We start from the raw sequence: 19,464 nt of genomic DNA, 5'->3' as shown, positions 1-19,464 counted from the left end.
CTTTTCCTAAATATCGAGCCACTCTTAGAGAAAGCACTTCATCTGAATCCTCCCCAAATTTCAGTATTGACCTTCTTTATTAAAATTTTATTTTCAGGGATCTACTGGTTTGCCGGGCCATCAGGGATATACAGGAGAGGATGGAGAGCCAGTAAGTTATATCAAGGTTGAAATAATTTTTCAGTTCATAGTAGGGTCCTTGTTTCCACTGACGTCGTCTTTCTCTTTTAGGGTTCCAGAGGATTCCCTGGGCCAGAGGGACCCCAAGGCTACAGGGGAGACCCAGGCAGTCGAGGAATGAAGGTAGGAATACACTTAAGCAATTAAAGTAATAATCAAAAGACGGATTTTGTAATGTTTTGTTTTGTCATTTAATGAACACCTGTTTTGTTTTGCTTTCAATATTTCAGGGGCTACAAGGCCGAACTGGAAGAAAGGTGCAGTAAGAAAATGTTGTCTGTGCTGTCTTATGTCTGCAAAAACATAGTGATTGTGTGAAAAATTTATAAACCTATTCCAGGAATAATAATGAGAATGATGACGACAACGACAGTGGACGAGCTACTTATTACATGAAATGAGTGTGAAGAAGCACCATTTATTTATTAAATGAGGAGCAGCCTCAAGAGACACAGATTTTGAGTTAGGGTGTGACAACATAAAGTCCCCCACAAACTGCATTTTCTTCTCAAAATCCCTGCATATGCTTTCCTCCACATAGAGTTCCAGGTGCACACTTACTATCATAGATATAAATATGAAAACTACAGGGGAAAGGGAGAGGCGAATTTGAAGAAGAAGAAGAAGAAGAAGAGTTTGGATTTGATATCCCGCCTTTCACTCCCTTTAAGGAGTCTCAAAGCGGCTCACATTCTCCTTTCCCTTCCTCCCCCACAACAAACACTCTGTGAGGTGAGTGGGGCTGAGAGACTGTGACTGGCCCAAGGCCACCCAGCAGCTGCATGTGGAGGAGCGGAGACGCGAACCCGGTTACCCAGATTACGTGACTACCGCTCTTAACCACTACACCACACTGGAACTGGAACCCACTCACTTGTTAGATATCGGATATCAGAAAAGATTTTGCCTTCTCAAAGGCAAAGGTGGGTTCCCAATCAGTGAGGCAAAGCCCTGCATTAGTGTTGGGAAGTCTTCAGCCTGGGGACTTCAACTGGTCCACCAGGCCCTCTCTGGCCAGCCCACCAGGCCTTTCCCAACATGTCACAGCCACAGTTGGCCATTGGCCATCACACCCCAATCACCAGTCCCTGCTCTGCACTGTTTCCCCTTCTGTTAGCTCTGCAACCCGAGAATAAGTAGCAAATTATGGACTATGAATCTAGGATTCACATCTATAGTAATGGCATAGGAAGATGCAATTCAAAACCTTCTGGTCTCTGTTTTGTATAAGGTTGCCTGAAGTGAGTTATTTCCCTCCCCTAACTGGAAGTTTTTTTTATGACTAGTGCTTAACAAAACAGAATTTTTTCTGCTATGGGCAAAGTAAATGAATGTAAACAACTGGCTCAGTTGCATATTTTATATTTCTTAGTTCTGGGCTGAGGTTAGGGCTTTAGAAAAGGTGGGAAAGGATGTGAAACTAGAGACAGATAACATTGCAGATTTTGGAGTGGATCATAGAGAGACACTGGGTCAAGGGGGGGGGGGCAAAAATTGTTAGAATTCCTGCTCCATGATTGCAGTCATGGGATTTTTGTCTATCACATGACGGTGTATGTTTTGACACCACAAAACGGAGACAGGAGACAGGATGTTTGTGCTACTGTGTTCCGTGAAGTGGGCCTATTGTCCTTTGTTCTTTCTCTTTGCTGTCTGATGCTAGAGAGAGAGGGAGCCATGTTGCAGTGCTCCGTGTGTGTTTATATGTAAATAAAGTAGATTAGCCAAAATGCTGAGTTGCTGAGGTCTGTTACGCGAGCTGCGAAGATTCTGCGGATCCCTAAGTGTGCCAATGTCTGTTGGTATCGGTCACTGTGATGTTCAGGCAGAAGAAAGCTTTTGAAGCTCCCAAACTATTGACCAGGAGGGAGAGAACATGCCAGTCAGGCATGTGCCTCTGCCAGGGTCCTACTTGAGTTTAGGATGAGCTCCTGTCACTATTCATAAAAATCCTTATTAGGCTTTGGTCAGGTGCTGGAGTTGACAAAGATTCTACTTTTCTTGGACTGTTTATGCAGGCTGGTTATTCTGAGTAGCAGTGTAACTCATGGCCTGGTTTTGTTCTCTTAGGGAGAGGAAGGGGATGATGGACATGATGGATTTCTGGGAGAAGAGGTAAGTTATTTTCCATCTCCTTGTGTCACAGTCTTTTTTTTAACTCTGGAAATAATTTAATTTTCAAAATCTTCTTCAAGGGATCACATGGACTCCCAGGACAAAAAGGAGAAAAGGGGGATGCAGGCCTGCAGGTATCTTTTCAAATTCTATCATTGCTTCCAAGTTTGACATTGGGCAGAGTTGGTAAGCCAGTGTGCTGTATAAGTGAGGAACTTTTACATAATTCTCAAAGGAAAGGAATAGGTCTCATATGCACAGACTAGTAAGAAGTTTAGGATAGTTGGGCTTCCTAAGATATTGAAAAAATGTCTATGTCTCATGCATGGGAAGATTGCAATTTAATCCATAAAATGTTGGCACTAAATTTTGACAGGGACACATTGTAGACATTGTGAGCTTTGCGTTTTGCTTGGTGGGCTTCCCAGTTTCCGCATATGATAATCTGGGGGAAATATATATGTCTTTCCTTTTCGGGGGAAAGTTTCTGAACTGCCTGCATTGAGTGGCATCTCCCATCTGGAAAGCTGCTGTACTTTTTGTGACCTTGTAAATATTACAAGGGACGCGGGTGGCGCTGTGGGTTAAACCACAAAGCCTAGGACTTGCCGATCAGAAGGTCGGCGGTTCGAATCCCCGTGACTGGGTGAGCTCCCATTGCTCAGTCCCTGCTCCTGCCAACCTAGCAGTTCGAAAGCACCTCAAAGTGCAAGTAGGTAAATAGGTACCACTCTGGCGGGAAGGTAAACGGCGTTTCCGTGCGCTGCTCTGGTTCACCAGAAGTGGCTTAGTCATGCTGGCCACATGACTCAGAAGCTGTACGCCGGCTCCCTTGGCCAATAAAGTGAGATGAGCGCCGCAACCCCAGAGTCAGTCACGACTGGACCTAATGGTCAGGGGTCCCTTTACCCTTTACTAAATATTACAAAATCTATCAGGTGCCCCAAGCTAACTATCTCTCGCCAAACTGAGCTATTCCACACCAGTTTGATGGCATCTGAAGGCACAAAACCCACAAATGACATTTAAAACAAAACAACAACAAAGAAAAATGTGTTCCACATGGTTTAAAATGGCTTAATTGAGAACAGGATATAATTGTATTAGTTAGCATGTCCCAGCCACCACTGAAAATCATGGCATCCCATAGATAAGAATCAGTCAGCCAAATGTCACCTGAAATAAATGGCTTTAAAAGTACCAACAAAAGGCTGAAATAGAAGAATCTCTGACCTCCACCAGGAGACCATACCATTCCACAGTCTTGAGGGACACTTCAGGGAATGCCCAGCTCCTTACCTTTGATATCTATTTCATGTAATGAATGCATATAGAGCAGTGTGTTACTAGTGGAACAAAGAGATATGGAGGCTCGTGCATGAAGGCATTTAACAGTAAACATCAGCCTCCTGAATTGGGTCCAGAAGCTAGCAGGTACCCAGTGCAGCTGTTGCAAAAGAAGTTGGTTAGGACCTCAGTTCCCAACATTCATTAGCAGTAGCATTTTGTACCACCTGCAGATTCCAGGTCATATTTCAGTGCAGCCGTATATCAAGTGTTGGGATACTGCCAGGGAGACAAAGTCCATCGTGACTCCATGTCGTCTCCGGACATCCATCGATCTCCCGTAGACACGCAGTATCAGCAATTAGCGACACGAGCTCCAGAAATAACTTCCCACATTCCAGAGCCGTGCACGCTCTATCAGCAGATAACGCACAGCGAAAGATGCACTCAGGAGAGCATTATTTACAAGTTTATTTCTGCGTTGATCAGAACAAAGAAAAAACATGACTGCCTGCTTCAATGTCTCCGGCAGAGAGAGAGAGACAAAAACAAAGACACAACAGAAACATCCTGTGAAAACAGGAAATATGCAGACTCTGTGACTCAAAGCCTGCTCCCTTTTAAGGTGGAACGGAAATATCCTAACATGAAGCACATCAGAAAAGTCAATTGTGAAGGTTACAAAGGGCAGCCTCACCGTACAGGAAAGGGTAGCAAGGTCCCAACTCTCTCGGTTTTGAAATAGCCACAAATCCAAACAGACAATCTGGGAGGTTTTCAAATAATTATTTTACATCTCCAGGGCAGCCCAGGACCAATTGGACTTCCTGGTGATGACGGTCAGAAAGGCTTCCAGGGAGATCCTGTAAGTATTCTCCACACTCCATGAACATACTACTACACCATACATCTGGTTGCAGTTTCTGATTGTGTTCATAATGCACTAAAATATATATCAACAGCCCCTCTTAGGGCTCGCCCAGTCTTGTGTTTGTTCTCTGCCTAGAAACCAAGGGTCCAAGCAGTTTCCTACTTGTCCCATGTTTTCCAGGCATGGGTCCAGCTCAAGTGGTTTTGCCCTTGCTCCGCCGCTTTCTTCTGGAAAATCCACTCTTTAGTGATAAATCGGAACAAATGTCAATCCAGGAAAAAAAAACACCTGATTGACATTTGCTCCAATTCAGCAGTAATATGAAAGGGCATTACAATATTCTTGTTATATATAAAGAAAATGCATGCTTCTCAACTAATTAAAAACCTTAAGGGTGGATATATCTCATACCTTGATTACACAACGAACGGCAACTTTTGTGTTACTCTGTGTATTATTCAACACTTTGGTTTTGTCTTCATGAAAGTAAACCTCAGCTTATTTTTTTATTTATTTAGGGAGATTCTGGAGTGAATAATGATGTAAAAGGAGCAAAAGGTTACCAAGGATCACAAGGGAGCAGGGTAACTATTGATAATTATAGCTTTGCTTATATCTTTTTTGTTTCTGAACACTTGAAAGTTCAATCCTTACTATAAGGTATTGATGAATAAATAAAGATGACTACAAGCAAAATGGATAAATTGATTTGATGAATAATTTGATTCATTAATCACAGCTTTAGATAAGAACTTTCAATTCATTTAATTGGAAGAATTTAATTGGTAGCATCACTGTTTCTCTTCTGCTACAGTTCACCTTCCGCCAAAAACTATTGTATTTGTCTCACTACCCACCATGGCAATATTGCATAACTTACATAACTTATGTCATTTACATAATTAATTGAGTAAATTACAAAAATTGTGTTGTGATTATATTATTCTACCCCGTTAATTCAGATGCAAAGGAAGTGAAATGTACATGGGGACAGGGAACAACCAGTTACTTCTCATTTGGGTACTGAATGCAATAGAAACCACAAATGGATTGATTTCTGTACTGGACATGGGACAAATAAGCAAAAATCAGCAATTACTGCTCACGTTTCTATTTTCATCGGAATTCTCTGACAACCCTAGTGGTAAATAATAAAAATTTATTTTTGGTGCCCCAGCCACTCTGTGTGGTTTCCAACAGAATATACAAAAATACAACAGAACACCACACATTAAAAGCTTCCCGGTAATCTTCATATATATCAATTGTTCAACCATTGGTACAAGAACCAGCACAGAGTATCACTTTACATGGATTCTGGGTAGGGGGCTTGTGGGGGTGAGTTGAGAAATCCAGAAACAAAGATAGATGGATTAAATTACACGCAATCAGCTGGAGATGTTTTTATCAAGTAGCAAGCTTGTCACTTGACCCAGTTGGACCATTAAGAAGAAGAAGAAGAGTTTGGATTTGATATCCCGCCTTTCACTCCCCTTCAGGCGTCTCAAAGCGGCTAACATTCTCCTTTCCCTTCCTCCCCCACAACAAACACTCTGTGAGGTGAGTGGGGCTGAGAGACTTCAAAGAAGTGTGACTGGCCCAAGGTCACCCAGCAGCTGCATGTGGAGGAGCGGAGACGCGAACCGGGTTCCCCAGATTACGAGACTACCGCTCTTAACCACTACACCACACTGGCTCTCAAGGGTGTAAGAGTTGCTATTTTTCCATCAGTGACCATTTGATAGTAGCACTGTAGTCCTCCTGCAACAATTGACTCTTGGTCTTCCCTATTTATGTTTTTTATTCCTACTACATCAGGCACGTATACGAACATTACGTTTCCCCACCAAGGTGAACTGTGTGCCTGCTCTTTCTGTGTCTGTCACAACAGAACTGCAAAGTGTGAAAAGCTGAAAGATTAAGAGCCACAATAATTGCTGCAGAAACCGTGATGTAAAGTTAAATTCTCTATCCACAGGGAGAAAAAGGATCGCAAGGTATTAGGGGCGAGAATGGATCTCCAGGAAACAGTGTAAGGACTAATGTAGCTCACCTGGGTTTTCTTAGTAAATAAAAGATTAAGCAAATTCCAAACTAGACCACATCTTCGGTATCCGAAGCAATTGAGAACTTACTTTACGGTCCCTGTTTGTGAAATGTCACATAAATCCTGTCTGAGCATTTATAACAAGCCAACCTCAAAAGGGGCACACACTGGCCTGACTCAGGCTCAAGTACTTCCAGATATTTTGGGTGAGATGGCCACAAGACTGCCTGCACTGCTGCTGTGGTTTGCCATAGCAGCTGAAAAGGCTTTTTAAACTTAGAGTTTATAAAAATAATGAACGCAGAATGCCTGACTTGGCGGGAAGAATGGCCTCCTTGGCGCTTTCTCAAAGCCCATGCAAGGTGAGGCAGAGAGGAGATATGGGCCTAGGACCCTCATACCTACAGGACCTCCTCTCCTGGTATGTCCCATGGAGGATCTTACGGTCTTCAAATAAAAACATCTTGGAGGTCCCGGACCACAGGGAGGTTAAGCCGGCCTCAACCAGCCAGGGCCTTTTCGGCCGTGGCCCCGATCTGGTGGAACGCTCTGTTACAAGAGGCTAGGGCCCTGCAGGACTTGACATCTTTCTGCAGGGCCTGCAAGACGGAGCTGTTCCACCAGGCCTTTGGCCAAGGCACAGTCTGACCCCCTCTCTCCTTCTGTAATTCTCATAGAACTCTAGCCCAATGGTTGCCATTAATTTGATTCTGAATTGATTTTAGAATGTATTTTAATTAATTGACTGTGTGATTTTATGCACACTGTGCTATTTATTTATTTTTTGTTAGCCCCTCTGAGCCCAGATTTGGCCAGGGCAGGATATAAATAAATTATTATTATTATTATTATTATTATTATTATTATTATTAAGAGGCCACAGCTATTGCAATGATACGAAATGTTACCAAAAAAGGGGGATGGGAAGAGAACTGTATGAGGAAGAAGAGGAGGAATAGGGAGGAATGGGGGAGAAGGATAGTGGTCTTGCAAAGTTGGAGGAAGGGGTGGTGGAGGGAAGAAAAGGATGTTGATGGTGCCAAGCCTGTGTTGCTTGGTGGCAGCAGTGTGGAACAGGCCAAGGGCTCCATGAGCTGCTCACTCGTCAAAAAGCAGGCCTGTGAATGTTTGTAGCATCAAGTTAGGACCTTTAAAGTAACAAATATTCCTTTTGTCGTAGGGACCAGAGGGACGAATAGGACTTCCAGGCCCACCGGTATGTCTTTCTTAAATTTACCAGTTTCAGTAAGTATGCTATGAGACATAACCACAGGAACTCATGACTACCCAGGTCAGTATGGAGAAACTGGTTGGAGAGAGAAGAGTAGATTGGTGGGAGATGGAGCTATCTGGCATTTTCATGCCCCCCCCCCCCAATCCTGTCTGAAAGTGTAGAAATTAGGAAATGGGTGGGTGGGGGTGGGATTATATTTGGTTCACACTAGAAGGCAAACCTCCCTAATTTGCACTTGGGTACCGAAACACCAACCGAAACACAGCCATCTTATGAAAATCGGGTCCTCCTTTAAAGAGGGCACATATTGCGGTGAGACCTGGACGACCGACACCGTGTGTTGTGGGTGGGTACAATTGGTCAGCCACAACGCCCGATTGGTAGGTCCCTCGAAGCTGGGTGTAATCTGGCCAATGGGACGCAGTCCAAACAGTTCGAGGGACCTATTTATGCCCATGCACGTGACCCAGAGCTTCCTCTTTCGGCGCGCGCATTTGGAATACCTGCCCACCTCTCTTTATTTTTAGGGCTTGTGCTCTTGACCTTGCTATGCTATCGTGTGTCGTCTGTCATTGGGACAGGGGCATGGCAGGAATTTTCCCCACTTGGCTGATTGGCTGTTGCCATTTGCCGTGTAGCAAAATTTCACAACTTGTAAGGTTGCGGATAGGCTCTGGTTCAGGTGATAGGGATGGGAGAACGCTCTCGCCATCCCTATGTGAAGGGTATTCCGTTAAAGGAATCCAGGGACTCGATGGTTTGGTCAACCCCTGTGAGGGCGTTGTGCCTGTGCCTGAGTCCAGGGGCACATTTGGGTGGCGGAGTTATCCTGCTCCTGGCTTTCCGCTCATCCAGGTGTTCCCCCTTGGCTGACCTATGCTGGAACCCTGGGTCAGCGCTACCTGCATGGCAGGGACCTAGTCGAACCAGAGCCTATGCAACCAGTCACTTTTTGTAATCAATAAAGTTGTGGCTTAAATTCTGCCAAAAACCAAAACCAAAATTTGAATCATGTGTGAACTTATTTGGGGGGGGGGGTTCTGGGTCTGAACACGCAATTAGCAATTCTCTGAATTTTGCGATGCAGTTGTGCAGCCAAGTAATGTTCACCAAAAAATGCATATTCTAATGAAGAGAAATGTACAAAAATGCATTATATTAGGGGAAAGAGCTTTGCAAAAATTTGCATGTTGGACAACATTGCACATGCAACAGTGTATATTAGGAGACAGCCACACTAAAATGTTGCTGAATTTTCATGTTGACTTTAAATATATATATATATTCAGATTTATATGGAAATGTGGGGCACAAGACCGGAAAAGTAAGAAACTGAGAGAAATTGAAATTGACAGTTAAGCCCAACCCTAGATGGGCTCAGAGTTGGCTGGAGGAGGAAGAGTCTAATGAAGGAAGTGTGAGTGTCTGCCTTCTAGACAGAGTCAAATAGAAGAAATTCAAAGGACGCTTGTCCAAACAAAACAAGAGACGCTTTTTAATCTCTCTTCTACATTTTTCACTGGTTGTAAGAAGGCTAATCTTCTCCCTGCTGGTTAACAGGCAGCATGATGAGGTGTTGGGGAGAATAACGGACAAAGTGGACATTTACTAGATATGTAGCATGCAGCTGCAAGTCGAGACTTTTTCTTCTCACTTAATCACAGGCTTGTGATTAATCACAGGCTTGTGATTAAGTGATCAAGGACGATCCTTGTACAAAAGGCAGCACACAGGGCTCCAGCCACATTTGGAATAGAAATCACTCCCAGCAACGTATCTACATATCTAGCAAACATCTAGTCTGACTCTTGGAAGCCTGTGTGCATTTCCCTTATTTCCACCTTGTGGGAATGTTCAGGAGAGGATATATTGTTTATTAATATCCTTCCTAACTTACTTAGCAGAGTTTACATTGCCCTTTACACAGCAGAAAACTAGTTGCAAACTCATGTGAGCTTCTCAAGACAATACGCAATTCAATCTGGCTTGTTCAGATTGAAATGTGTTCTAATATTTTCCTGGTAAGATCCCCTGGTTGGGACGTGGGTGGTGCTGTGGGTTAAACCACAGAGCCTAGGACTTGCTGATCAGGAGGTCAGTGGTTCGAAGCCCCGCAACGGGGTGAGCTCCCTTGCTCGGTCCCTGCTCCTGCCAACCTAGCAGTTTGAAAGCACATCAAAGTGCAAGTAGAGAAATAGGTACCACTCTGGTGGGAAGGTAAACGGCGTTTCCGTGCGCTGCTCTGGTTCGCCAGAAGTGGCTTAGTCATGCTGACCACATTCCCAGAAGCTGTACGCCGGCTCCCTCAGCCAATAAAGCGAGATGAGCGCTGCAACCCCAGAGTCAGTCACGACTAGACCTAATGGTCAGGGGTCCCTTTACCTTTACCATAAGACCCCCTTGAATCCCTCCTAAAAGAATAAAGACACCACAGTCTTATCCATAAGTAACAAAAAGAATTTTTACTCACGATCAGGCAGTGTGATCTCTGAAGGCAGGCTTTAGGTTTGAAGTTTCAAACATATACAAACAGGTTTACCCCATAAGGGAGATTTACCCAGTGACTGCAGGCTAGCAGTCCAGCAGTTCACAGGACAAAAGGAAGATGGAAAAGAGAGAGAGAGAGACAGCATGCCTTGGTCTTTTACCAGGTCTGGAAAGGTCTCGCCCACCCACTAGTCACATGCAAGGAAGCATGCTCCAGGCCAGGAGGAAAAGGAAGTTTCGACTGGCTGGACCAAACATTCCCTTGCTTGTCTGCTCTAGGAAAACAAGGAATGCTGTACTTGACTGCTCCCAGTGGATTACATCCCACACATTTACCCCTTCCTTCTGCATGTTTTTCATGAGCACAAATAGGTGGAAAGCATGCACTGGATAGAAACATGGAAGGCACAGACTCTCCATTTTTGCTGATATCAAGGCCAGTGAACATGCCTATGTGCCAATGTGCGGACATGAGATGGAGGAAAGCACAGCTCTGTGGGGCCCTGTTAAAATCCCCCACATGAAATTTGCGTCCAACATTATTGAATCTAAATGACATTACTGTGTAGCATGAAAAATTGTCGTGGTTTTTTTAAGTCATAGAAACTAAGATGGGGAGGAAGTAAGATCGTTATCATACTCACTGGGGAAAACCAAAGCCAACAAGAATGTTCTTCTTTCAGGGGACAAAAGGAAGCCCTGGCCCCACAGGTCTGGAAGGAAAACAAGGCTTCGAAGGTCAACAGGTGGGTATTAGCACTATTTAATGTATGTGTGTGTTGAGGGAAAGGGTGTAAATAAATGGAAAATCACATAGTTTGAATGCAGATGATCCCAGGTTCAATTGTTCCTGTCAGCTGCTGTTGTGGTTGCTCGAGAGTAACCAGGCAGGACTCCGACCCATCTTTTACAGGCTTTATTTTGGTGCAAACTATTTACAGTGAAGAGTGCCAAAAGTTCATGTCTGGCTCAATCGCTGGCAGAATCCGGGAGTGGTCTGTTCTTGTCCCTCTCCCAACATAAAAGTTTCGTCACCCCCAGCCTTTTCCGCCCCTCCTTGCGCCTCAAACTACTGCGCATGACGGCCGACGGCCAGGGTGTGCTTCCCTCCTCTCTGGCTTGCTCAGTTGCGGTGTTAAGGCTCTTTCTAGCATCCTCTGGTCCCTTCACCTCTTCCCCACTAGAGGTGGGGCTTTCCTCCTCGCCGGAAGAAGAACTGCTTCGCAAGATTTTCAGAGGCTCCCTGTAACACAACTCCCCCTCTATCTGTCGCCTCTGAGCTGATAGCAGTTCCCTGAGAGTTCCCATTAAATAGATCAGGTAGCTGTGGGTATCATAAGTTGCTGAGAGTGACATTTGCAATACAGCGGTGCCTCGCAAGACGAAATTAATTCGTTCTGCGAGATTTTTCGTCTTGTGAATTTTTTTGTCTTGCGAAGCACCACTGTGTATTGACGGTTTCCCATAGGAATGCATTGGCAGTTTTTTTTAAAAAGGCGCAAGACATTTTCGTCTTGCGAAGCAAGCCCATAGGGAAATCCATCTTGCGAAGCAACTCAAAAAACGAAAAACTCTTTCGTCTTGCGAGGCATTCGTCTTGCGAGGTACCACTGTATATCAGTTTGCACTCTACCTTCTCTGTGGGTAAAAAAAATTGTGCCTGCAATTGTTAGGGATTCTGCTTGTCTCCTAAATCAACAGTATATTAAACACACACAGAGAATAACATTGCACAAAGCTCACAGAATAATTGCCCGCCTAAAAACACAGGTGTGTATAGAAACCTTGAGAATTTGCCATGAGAGCTTTTTAAAGGGCAAGTGGTACCAGTGTATACCGTTCTTAAGATATTTGCTCTTTAATTATCCTGCCTTTCCTCACCAAGACACTGAGAGCAGCAAGCACTTAATCAAATATTTAAAATATCTAAACACATTCAAAAACTTCTTTAAAAAGAGTGTCCCCATGCCAAATCACTTTAAAACTTGAGCCAGAGAAAACTTAAGGAACATCATCTATGTGTGTACAGGGATAAGTGTATTTGGAAAGACTTAACCTTGAAATAAATTTGATTCTGTGCCCATCTGCCTGGACTGTGTCAAAAACAACATATAATAGATTCTGGAACTAGCATGGATATATATATATATATATATATATATATATATATGAATGAAATACAAATCTGTCTGCTTATGCTGATTGCAAAAAAGCCTTCCCATCCTGGTTTCCCAGTTTTCAAATTCATATATGTTTCTTTCTTTCTTTTTCCAATTTTTTAAAATTGATTTTCACATTTATCACAGAGAAAAAAGAAAAACATTACAAAACACAGAACAGAGAAAAAAGACAGAGAAAAAGAATTATTACTTCAAATCCCTAATTTCATTACATTGATAACTGACTTCCTCGAGTCCCCTCTAACTGAATTTCATTATATCACCTGTTTAACAGTTCTCCAAACTCATATTTCTAATAATATTAACTCCTTTCATTTACTAACCTCTTCTCCTTTATTAATGTTCTAATCCTTAATATTCACAAGCACATATTCTTATTCTATCCCTAAGCCTATTAATATCTTCCAAGAATTTTCTATTTATCTTATACTACAATATTTAGCTAAATATTCTTTAAATTTCTTCCAATCCTCTTGTATCTCCTCTTCCTTCTGGTCGTGGATTCTTCCAGTCAGGTCGGCCAGCAAACAAAAAGTCCAACATCTTCATCTGCCATTCTTCTGTTGTTGGTATCTCTTACAATTTCCAGTTCTTGGCTAATAAAAGTCTTGCCACTGTAGTGGCATACAAAAACAGTCTAACATCTTTTTTGGGCAATTGCAATCCTATTATTCTAAGTAGAAAGGCTTCTGGTTTCTTAATGAATGTATTTTTCAACATTTTTTCAACTCATTATAAATCTTTTCCCAGAAGTCTTTCACCTTAGGACACGTCCACCACATGCGATAAAAACAAATTCATATATGTTTCTGTTTAGTAGCATAAAGTTAATAAGCTTTCAGTTATACATTTGGGTGAATTTACCAGACTTCATAGATGTAATTTGTTTTCCAGGGGACAAGTGGAATTCCTGGTGAGAAAGGAGAGAAAGGACATTCAGGAAACAAAGGTCTTCCGGTAAAATGGCCTCATGCATATTTCAATGAGATTCATCTTTCTTAATACAGTGCTTTTCAAGCATTCTGAAGCGAGACCCGTCTGTGATTTCGAAAACTCAGCTGTTTGGGATGCACTTATAAACAAACTCTTCCTTTAGAGGATGACCTTTTTTCTCTACAAACAAAAAGAATATTACATCAGTAGTTAACAATGAATACATTTTGTATTGTATTTTTCACTATTCATGTTGATATCTCTTTATATAATAAAAACGTAAGGATGTCATCACACAGCCCCGATTGAGGGATTTGCATGAAGTCAGGGTGGGGGCAGGGAAGCAAAATTGAAGGTAGGTTGTACAACAGCAATGGCCAAGGCATGGAAGTGAGAAGGGAGTGATTCTGCCATTGTTTAAAATTGCTACTTCTTTCCCCTTGTAAATCTATATAGGAAGTATGTACATGAGTAGACTTAACTGTGCCGTACATGGAGAGAGGTGTCTCTTAAAAGAGTCAGCAGTGGTGTATGGTTGGCCTGATGGAACAAAGAATTCCCTGAGAATGGGGTTTGGAGGCCTTTGTGTGCAGTTTTCTCAGGAACATGTCAGGCTGGCTTGAGACATTTTGTTCCTTGTAGCAAAGGACAAGATGGAGCCTCCCGTTCCATGGATTGAATCTGACTAGACTTGCAAGTGAATCTGATTTCAGCACTGGCAATGGAATATCCTCTGCTGTGCCTGAAGCCAGCAGGCTCCCTCAGGAGGAGCAGAGCAGACTAGTTTTAGGGAATAGGGGTATTGCCGCCAATCCCTGGCATCTGCCACCTGACTCACTCTGCCTAATGGTAGGGCTGGCCCTGGCCAGGATGCATTTGTGGGTTGTAATGGACGTGGGTGGTGCTGAGGTCTAAACCACTGAGCCTAGGGCTTGCCAATCAGAAAGTCGGTGGTTCGAATCCCCGCAACGGGGTGAGCTTCTGTTGCTCGGTCCCTGCTCCCGCCAACCTAGCAGTTTGAAAGCATGTCAAAGTGCAAGTAGATAAATAGGTACCACTCCGGCGGGAAGGTAAACAGCATTTCCGTGCACTGCTCTGGTTCGCCAGAAGTGGTTTAGTCATGCTGGCCACATGACCCGGAAGCTGTCTGTGGACAAACACTGGCTTCCTCGGCCAGTAAAGCGTGATGAGTGCTACAACCCCAGAGTTGTTCAGAACTAGACCTAACGGTCAGGGGTCCCTTTACCTTTAATACACAGTACCGGAGGCACTGACTTCGTAACCAATGGCAGCGGGTGCTACAGAGATAAAGCAAAGCAATGAGTATTATCGAAAGGTTCCACACATTACAGAAGATAAGAGTTTTCTTCTTTCTTTCTTTCTTTCTTTCTTTCTTTCTTTCTTTCTTTCCTTCGTTCTTTCGTTCTTTCATTCTTTCTTTCTCTTTCTCTTTCTCTCTTTCTCTTTCTCTTTCTTTCTTGTTCTTTCTCTCTCTCTCTCTCTCTCTCTTTCTTTCCTTCTTTCTCTTTCTCTTTCTCTTTCTTTCTTGTTCTTTTTCTATTTCTTTCTTTCTTTTTCTCTTTCTTTCTTTCTGGTCAAACTTTAAAAGCTTGATATAATGTTTGTTTTGTTTTCAGGGAAACTTGGGAATCCCAGGCCCTAAAGGAAATCAAGGGAAACCTGGACTAAGAGGAAATGAAGTATGTTTTCAAATGTCTGCTATTCATTTTTCTACACAAAGTGTAAAGTCTGCCCATACAGTCTATACATCAGGTGTGACGAATGTGCAGCCCTCCAAATGCTGTTGGATTATAACTCCCATCATCTCTAAACACTGCTTGTATTGACTGGGCCTGATGGGAGTTGGAGTCCAACAACAGTCCAAAGACCACATGTTAGCCACCCTGCTATAAATGATAAGGAGACAATTTCCCAATGCAGATTCTCCAAAATCTTTTTTCTCTCTCTGTGGGGAAAAAAACCTCTTAGCATTTAAATTAGGTTTGCTAACTATTACTTCTTTTTTGACAGGAGCTTTTTGCCATTATGTGTTGCATGACAAAAGACAAGCAGGCATTGTTTTTTCCTGTAATCAGGAAAAATTGTGCCTGTCAATGCTTTCCTTCTATGCTGCTGTAAAAGGCACAGAGCTTCTGCTCCTAAAACGGCAATATTTAATTTGCCTTTATTCAAATAAATAGTCAAAACAGACTTTACATAGACGGTGGCTGAGCCAGTCCCTGTTCAAGGCAAAGTTTGTGCAAACGTGTATTTCATAGTGCACATGTTTTTTTATTAGGTGACTTATGAACTGAACAAACAAACAACGAAAGAAACGAGTATTTGTTAACAGTGAAAGAATGTCTGTGAATTCGAGTCTCTAACTGATAAATCCCAAATTACCTTAACTAAGGAAAGGTTTTTTGTTTTTTGGAAATCAAGCAAATGTCCTGGAAAACTGTCAACAGAGATTAAATCGTGTAGAACATTCCTTAAAAAAAGCTTTGGTTCCCCTAAAAAAAAGAGAAAAGCACAACAACTCTGTCTTGATTTTCACTTTTGGAGCTATTGTAACCCTACCAGTAACTATTTCTCAGTTTGCTACATATCTCATTCTCTGTTCTGATTTTGATTCAGCAACTTTCCATTTTGGTTCACACCTTTGGTTCTCATATGATGTTGTACTCATTTGCCTAACAGGGAGAACCTGGGGACCCTGGAATGAAAGGACCAGCAGGCCCCCGTGGGCCACAAGGAATGAGGGTTTGTTATTTATGTTCATCTTACTCAAAGGGCCTGACTGAAAACCAAAAGTGTCTTGGGCTCAAAGGGTGATGTGAACTGCCCCCATGTATATGACAGTAGGGAAGAAATGGAGGCAGTGAGAGATTTTACTTTCTTGGGCTCCCTGATCACTGCAGATGGTGACAGCAGTCACGAAATTAAAAGACGCCTGCTTCTCGGGAGAAAAGCAATGACAAACCTAGACGGCATCTTAAAAAGCAGAGACATCGCCTTGCCAACAAAGGTCCGTATAGTTAAAGCTATGGTTTTCCCAGTAGTGATGTATGGAAGTGAGATCTGGACCATAAAGAAGGCTGATCGCCGAAGAATTAATGCTTTTGAAATATGGTGCTGGATGAGACTCTTGAGAGACCCATGGACTGCAAGAAGATCAAACCTATCCATTCTGAAGGAAATCAGCCCTGAGTGCTTGCTGGAAGGACAGATCCTGAAGCTGAGGCTCCAATACTTTGGCCACCTCATGAGAAAAGAAGACTCCCTGGAAAAGACCCTGATGTTGGGAAAGATGGAGGGCACAAGGAGAAGGGGACGACAGAGGACGAGATGGCTGGATGGTGCTCTCGAAGCTACCAGCATGAGTTTGACCAAGCTGCGGGAGGCAGTGGAAGACAGGAGTGCCTGGCGTGCTCTGGTCTATGGGGTCACAAAGAGTCGGACATGACTAAATAACTAAACAACAACAATATGACGGTAACCAACATGGTGCCTTTGTTGACCTCTAACTGCCATTAGCATCAGCCAACATGGCCAAAAGTCAGGGGCAAAGGAGGTTGTAATCCAGAAACATCTGTCCCTGGTATGTACGATGTGGTGTCAGAAATCAAAATACCTTACCACAGAAAGTCAAATTTGTGACTTCCACAACAGCCCTGCCCCAAGTTCACGACAGAACAAATATGTTTCATACACACTTTTTTAATATATTCCCTCAGGAATTGACCACCCACTTTTAAACATATCTCTTGCTTGTCTGCCCTAGGGGGATGAGGGAATTCCTGGATATGGTGAAGAAGGAAAGAAAGGATCAAAGGTAATTACTTTTTTTAAATTAAAAAAACCTGTAGATGAAATTTTGAACTTGTTTTTATGCAGTTTGGAATTACTCCCAATTAATTACTGTGGATTCCCTCACATGAGTGCAAATGTCATTATCATCAGTGGAACCTACAGAGTGCATAGCTTTGCGAAAGGAATACTGCCTGGTGTTAAATTGCTGCATTAAATTCTTGTTTTGATATGACTGGGGAATCCTAATCCAAAGGGGTGCACTTCTGAGTCCCACGGTTTTCACAATGAGCATATAAGGATCAGATATTTAGTTGCTGGCTGAAATCTAAAGGGGTTCTTTACATGCAAGAAAAGGAAACACATAAGCAATTTTAATAGGTGTTGTTTTTATATATATATATATATATAAAGTTGGGAACTAATTTTTACTTTGTGAATGTTGAATGTTAAACTGTGATCTACAAAAGTTGTGCATGAATGAACTATGCTTGCTTGGAATAGACTAGAATCTCTTTGTCACTACAAAAACCATCCCCATTTTTTTTTTATTAGCTTTTTGCTCATATCTCGAAGTGATAGCCTTTTCCTGTTACGTTTCGTGATTGTTTCCTTCTCTACCTTACGTTTACACCTATCCTCAGTTTTGTTAACACTTTCTTGATTAAAAAAATAGCAAAAGAAACATCCGTCTGGGAATTTTTAGAATGTTAATTATAAAATATATATTTAAATTATAGGGAGAAGAAGGCTTCCCAGGAGACGTTGGAGAGGAGGTACCCATGTACATATATTCTGAGGGCCAAATCCTGACAAGGGATTCAATCCTAATGCAGTCATTATTAGCATTTCTGGTAATAAATTGAACTGACTGTATGCACTCTGCTTCCCAGTTCAGTGGCCATTGTGATGTCTATCATGGGAAGCCGAATAAGCAGGATATCTTACATTTTGATTTTTCCTTTCTTTGCTAGGACAGACATTTTTACCTTCTTTGTTTTCTATTCAATTCAACAGGGTGAACGTGGAGACCCAGGCCTTCCTGGGGAACCAGGACGAAAAGGCGTTAGTGGAAGAATGGTATGGTGAACAGCAATTTGAGGGTGTCTTTTTAAATAGTATTATTGGTTAGTTTGGTTCTTACATGCCCTTCCTGTAGTACCTATATTTCAGCTTCTGGGAAGATGGGATTAACAGACCCTCCAAGTGTCCCTATTTTCCAGGGACGTCCCTGATTTAGAGAAGCCGTCCTGGTTTCTGATTTGATACTGGAAAGGCCAACTTCCCCTTAAAGGTAAAGGGACCCCTGACCATTAGGTCCAGTCATGACTGACTCTGGGGTGGCGGCGCTCATCTCGCTTTATTGGCTGAGGGAGCCGGAGTACAGCTTCCGGGTCATGTGGCCAGCATGACTAAGCCGCTTCTGGCGAATCAGAGCAGTGCACGGAAACGCCGTTTACCTTCCCACTGGAGCGGTACCTATTTATCTACTTGCACTGGTGTGCTTTCAAACTGCTAGGTTGGCAGGAGCAGGGACCGAGCAACGGGAGCTCATCCCGTCGAGGGGATTCGAACCGCCGACCTTCTGATCGGCAAGTCCTAGGCTCAGTGGTTTAACCCACAGCGCCACCCACGTCCCTCTTTGTGCCATGTGTAGAAACATCTAAAATCCCCCCACTATTCAGCCCTAGCAAAGAGCTGGCTATGACCAAGGAAAGCATCCAGATTTAGCATTTGTTTCCAAAAGTGTGCCACAATGGCTCTCTCTGTGTATATATTAGTAATTGTTCAGCTGCTTTTCTGACGAGCTTTCCCTCCTTAATATAATACTAATTGGGTGTCGTTTCTGATGACGGGAGGTTCCTTGTCTTCTGTTATTTTTGCTGAATATGCAAACGTACCATCTTTTTGATGTTGTACTTGAAACAGATTGTCTATGTAACATTTCTAGGGTACTCCAGGATTAAAAGGTGAACCAGGCGGCCGAGGAGCCTGGGGTCCTCCAGGACGTCCGGTATGTTTTGTTCTATAAACATATGCTGCTTTATATGCATCAGAAACAAGTCTAATTCTCTGAGTTGCTAGATTTCTAAGGCGCTCATCTTCTCAGGCCTATGAAGGGATCTGAGTTTTAGTAAAGTCATGCTCCCATCTGCAGCCAACTGGGGCTCCTTAATGCCACAATTCCCATGATGCTGGTGAAACGCTTAGCAACCTTGATTTCATCAGTCCTATAGAAGCACCTGTGCGCTTTCAGAATCGGCGGCATTCTTGTCTAATAGTTCTTTTCTGAAGCGTCAGACCACTTTCAAAAGGCCTT

At 42.9% G+C, this 19,464-nt stretch overlaps 1 protein-coding gene across 1 annotated transcript in view; it reads left to right on the top strand.

The window, feature by feature from the left end:
- Window positions 1-19,464, top strand: part of LOC310660304 (collagen alpha-6(VI) chain-like) — a 71,999-nt gene that overhangs the window by 38,477 nt on the left and 14,058 nt on the right. Inside the window, exons 14-30 of the mRNA XM_083404634.1 lie at window positions 98-151; window positions 232-303; window positions 411-437; window positions 2,251-2,295; window positions 2,376-2,429; window positions 4,385-4,447; window positions 4,972-5,037; window positions 6,432-6,485; window positions 7,681-7,716; window positions 10,905-10,967; window positions 13,296-13,358; window positions 14,972-15,034; window positions 16,035-16,097; window positions 17,119-17,169; window positions 17,885-17,920; window positions 18,162-18,224; window positions 19,096-19,158. Coding sequence (XP_083260760.1) covers window positions 98-151; window positions 232-303; window positions 411-437; window positions 2,251-2,295; window positions 2,376-2,429; window positions 4,385-4,447; window positions 4,972-5,037; window positions 6,432-6,485; window positions 7,681-7,716; window positions 10,905-10,967; window positions 13,296-13,358; window positions 14,972-15,034; window positions 16,035-16,097; window positions 17,119-17,169; window positions 17,885-17,920; window positions 18,162-18,224; window positions 19,096-19,158 — 936 coding nt within the window. The remainder of the gene's footprint in view (window positions 1-97; window positions 152-231; window positions 304-410; window positions 438-2,250; window positions 2,296-2,375; window positions 2,430-4,384; window positions 4,448-4,971; window positions 5,038-6,431; window positions 6,486-7,680; window positions 7,717-10,904; window positions 10,968-13,295; window positions 13,359-14,971; window positions 15,035-16,034; window positions 16,098-17,118; window positions 17,170-17,884; window positions 17,921-18,161; window positions 18,225-19,095; window positions 19,159-19,464) is intronic.

This window comes from Podarcis tiliguerta (genome assembly GCF_965153285.1).
Source record: "Podarcis tiliguerta genome assembly, chromosome: 12".
Classification (NCBI taxonomy): Eukaryota; Metazoa; Chordata; class Lepidosauria; order Squamata; family Lacertidae; genus Podarcis; species Podarcis tiliguerta.
The sequence above is the reverse complement of the archived record's forward strand: the minus strand, read 5'-3'. Positions and strand labels throughout refer to the sequence as shown.